The sequence below is a fragment of the Phytophthora parasitica genome (genome assembly GCF_000247585.1).
Source record: "Phytophthora parasitica INRA-310 unplaced genomic scaffold supercont2.9, whole genome shotgun sequence".
Classification (NCBI taxonomy): Eukaryota; Oomycota; class Peronosporomycetes; order Peronosporales; family Peronosporaceae; genus Phytophthora; species Phytophthora nicotianae.
Window position 1 is genome coordinate 462,263 of NW_008648995.1, and position 2,552 is coordinate 464,814.

Below are 2,552 nucleotides of genomic sequence, written 5' to 3' on the forward strand. Positions count from 1 at the left end.
TTTTTCGAAGTTATATTACCATATATTACCATGAAGGTACGTTGTACCAATCTGTTTTGATCAATCACGATAGTTGAAGTCGCAATCGTTCCTAATGATCGTATATTAGCCAATCAAATTAAAACCTAAAAGGGCGAAGAAATCGCCCTTTTACGTCGTGGAGCATCAATTCCAACTGCATCTTGTGTGATGTGTTTATCACAATCGTGAACGCACAGGAGCAAATGGAGTAGAAGGACTGTGTGCTGTGCTCTATAAGTTGGCGGTTCCGATTCGATGGAGTGACCTGGAATCGTTTTTTGGTCGAAGGTCAAGTGGTCTTTCAATTTTGTTTCTCCATGTACTGGAGATTATCGATGTCAAGTTTCCGATCTTTTGTTCTTTAACCGCGAATATGCTGCACAAAACGTAAAAGTTTATGCTGACGCAGTATTCGAAGCTGGTAGCCTATTGCAAAACGATTGGCTTTTTTAGATGAACTGTTCGTGGCATTTGTAGAACTAAAGCGCGTAACCTTTTGCGTGATGGGAAGTACCGGAGTCAAAAAGCTGTATATCACGGTCATCAACGCAAGCATGCGCTTAAAATCAGACCATTTCGACTCCTGATGGCCTAATTTCGCATTTGTATGGCCCGTTTCCTGGGCGCAACCACGACATTAAGATGTTTAAGAGCTCTCAAATTTCAAGTTCAATTCATAATGATGAGCAATTCCGGCTATACAGAGTGTACGGTGATCAAGCTTACGGAAATGACGGTGTATTGGCAAGCCCTTTTACTGGGGCCATTGGAAATCTATCTAGGGATCAAAAGCTAGTGAACAAAAGCATGAGCAGAGTGCGAGTCTCTGTTGAGTGGGGCTATGGGCAGGTGGTTAACCACTGGGCGGCTCTAGACTTCAAACGCCAAGCTCGATCTGGTACGCAGCCAGTCGGCACGATGTATCGTGTTGGTGTCTTGTTGACAAATTGCCTAACTTGCGCCAATGGGGGCAATACTATTAGTGACTACTTTGGTCTTTCTCTCCCAAGTCTAGAAGATCCGATGCGTCCTTGGCTTCTTCGATACCACTACCCAAGCTGGCTCGGAGTTCTCCTGTGCGCCATTTTTTCTTCAAGAGCCGGACTCGATCTTGCATATCAGCACCACGTTGATGGCAGCACTCACACACGTTGCAACTAATCCGCTAGTCACTCAAGACACCATGGACTCCCGCGCACCTGCCGCAAGACTCACCTCGGGCTGTCATAATGACCAAGCCCACCTCTTACGTAGCCACACCGTTGGACTTCGTCCACATCAAAAGAAGGCGTACTTACTGCGACTTTGGAACGAAGCCTGTCAGTCAGACCAAGTTCTGCTTGCTGCCTCAATTGCCGGGTACTTTCAAGAAGAAGAACCCCAACAACCTCAACTACGCGTCCCCTTTAACTTCAACTCTCTCTCCAACTCAGATTGCGTTTCCAAGTTTCGATTTGGAACGGCTCAAATAGCAAGGCTATGCAGACTCTATCCACACCTCCGAGTTGTAAGCGGCACAGCAGTAAATTAACAGCAGCAAAGTACCTCACTTGTTTTAAACCCAACAGTATATTTGTACTGCTTTTGTGGGTTTCGAACGACCTACTCGATCGAATTTGTGGGTGGTTAGGCTCTAGACACACATGTTCGTCTCACTTTTTTGAGTTGTCGTTTTTGCTAAAGATCTCTAATGTAATTGACTAACGCGTACTACCAAATAGAATACGGTATAATTCATTTTTCAAGCAATCTAGAATAAATTTATAAGATATATTATTCGTTCTGTTTCGTGTGCGCACATATTGCAGTATCGATCTCGAATTAATCCTGATTACCTACCTGCACTGAATATCAAATCCGAGGCCTGATAACACTCCCAATATCTCAAGAATACAAAACAAGAACTCTATGTACCAAAAACTCAATGTAACAAGAACTCTATGCAAACCCCGAACAACGTGTCTACATTTGTACCTGCGTGTCACACACTTTTAACCGCCGTAGCAATGTGAAGAGTCCATTGATTGCGGCAATTCCAGCATCCATCCAACGCCTCCGGATTCGTGCTACAAGTCTTCACACATGAACAATAGGGCTCTTTCGTGCACTGAGGCCAGCTTCAGTATGGAAACTCCCGCTGGTTCATTATTGTATAGCGCCAACTATCTGCTTTATCGAACATGCCATCCACAATGGGATCATAGCTCCGAATACAAAATGTAGTATCAAATGTTGCTGCTGCGAAGCAGGCGCAGGAGATGCGTTGATAAATACTAGCGTGGTCGTAAATAACTTCGCAAAAGTTACCCCAGCCTTCGGGTAGCCCTTGTTCGAGCCCTTTCGCCTTGGTTTCATCATCAACAGCAGTTCTATTGTCCTTAATAGGTACTTTCCTAACTCTAAAAATTGGCACAAAAAATGAAGTGCACAAAAGCTGAAGCAGGCTTTTCTCGAGTCGTAATACATTACGTTACACGGGTGTATACTTGAACGTTGGTTGTAGCCAAGCAGTCCGCCATGGCGTAAGGAAA

The 2,552-nt window shown here is 44.4% G+C and overlaps 1 protein-coding gene across 1 annotated transcript; it reads left to right on the forward strand.

Annotated features, from left to right (window-relative positions):
• Positions 1-828: 828 nt before the first annotated feature.
• PPTG_06237 (hypothetical protein) lies at positions 829-1,493 on the forward strand (the record flags this gene model as incomplete). Its single annotated transcript, XM_008900135.1, has 2 exons — positions 829-919; positions 1,276-1,493. The coding sequence occupies 2 exons, from the start codon at positions 829-831 to the stop codon at positions 1,491-1,493; spliced, it is 309 nt and encodes a 102-aa protein (XP_008898383.1).
• Between the last annotated feature and the right edge of the window lie 1,059 nt (positions 1,494-2,552).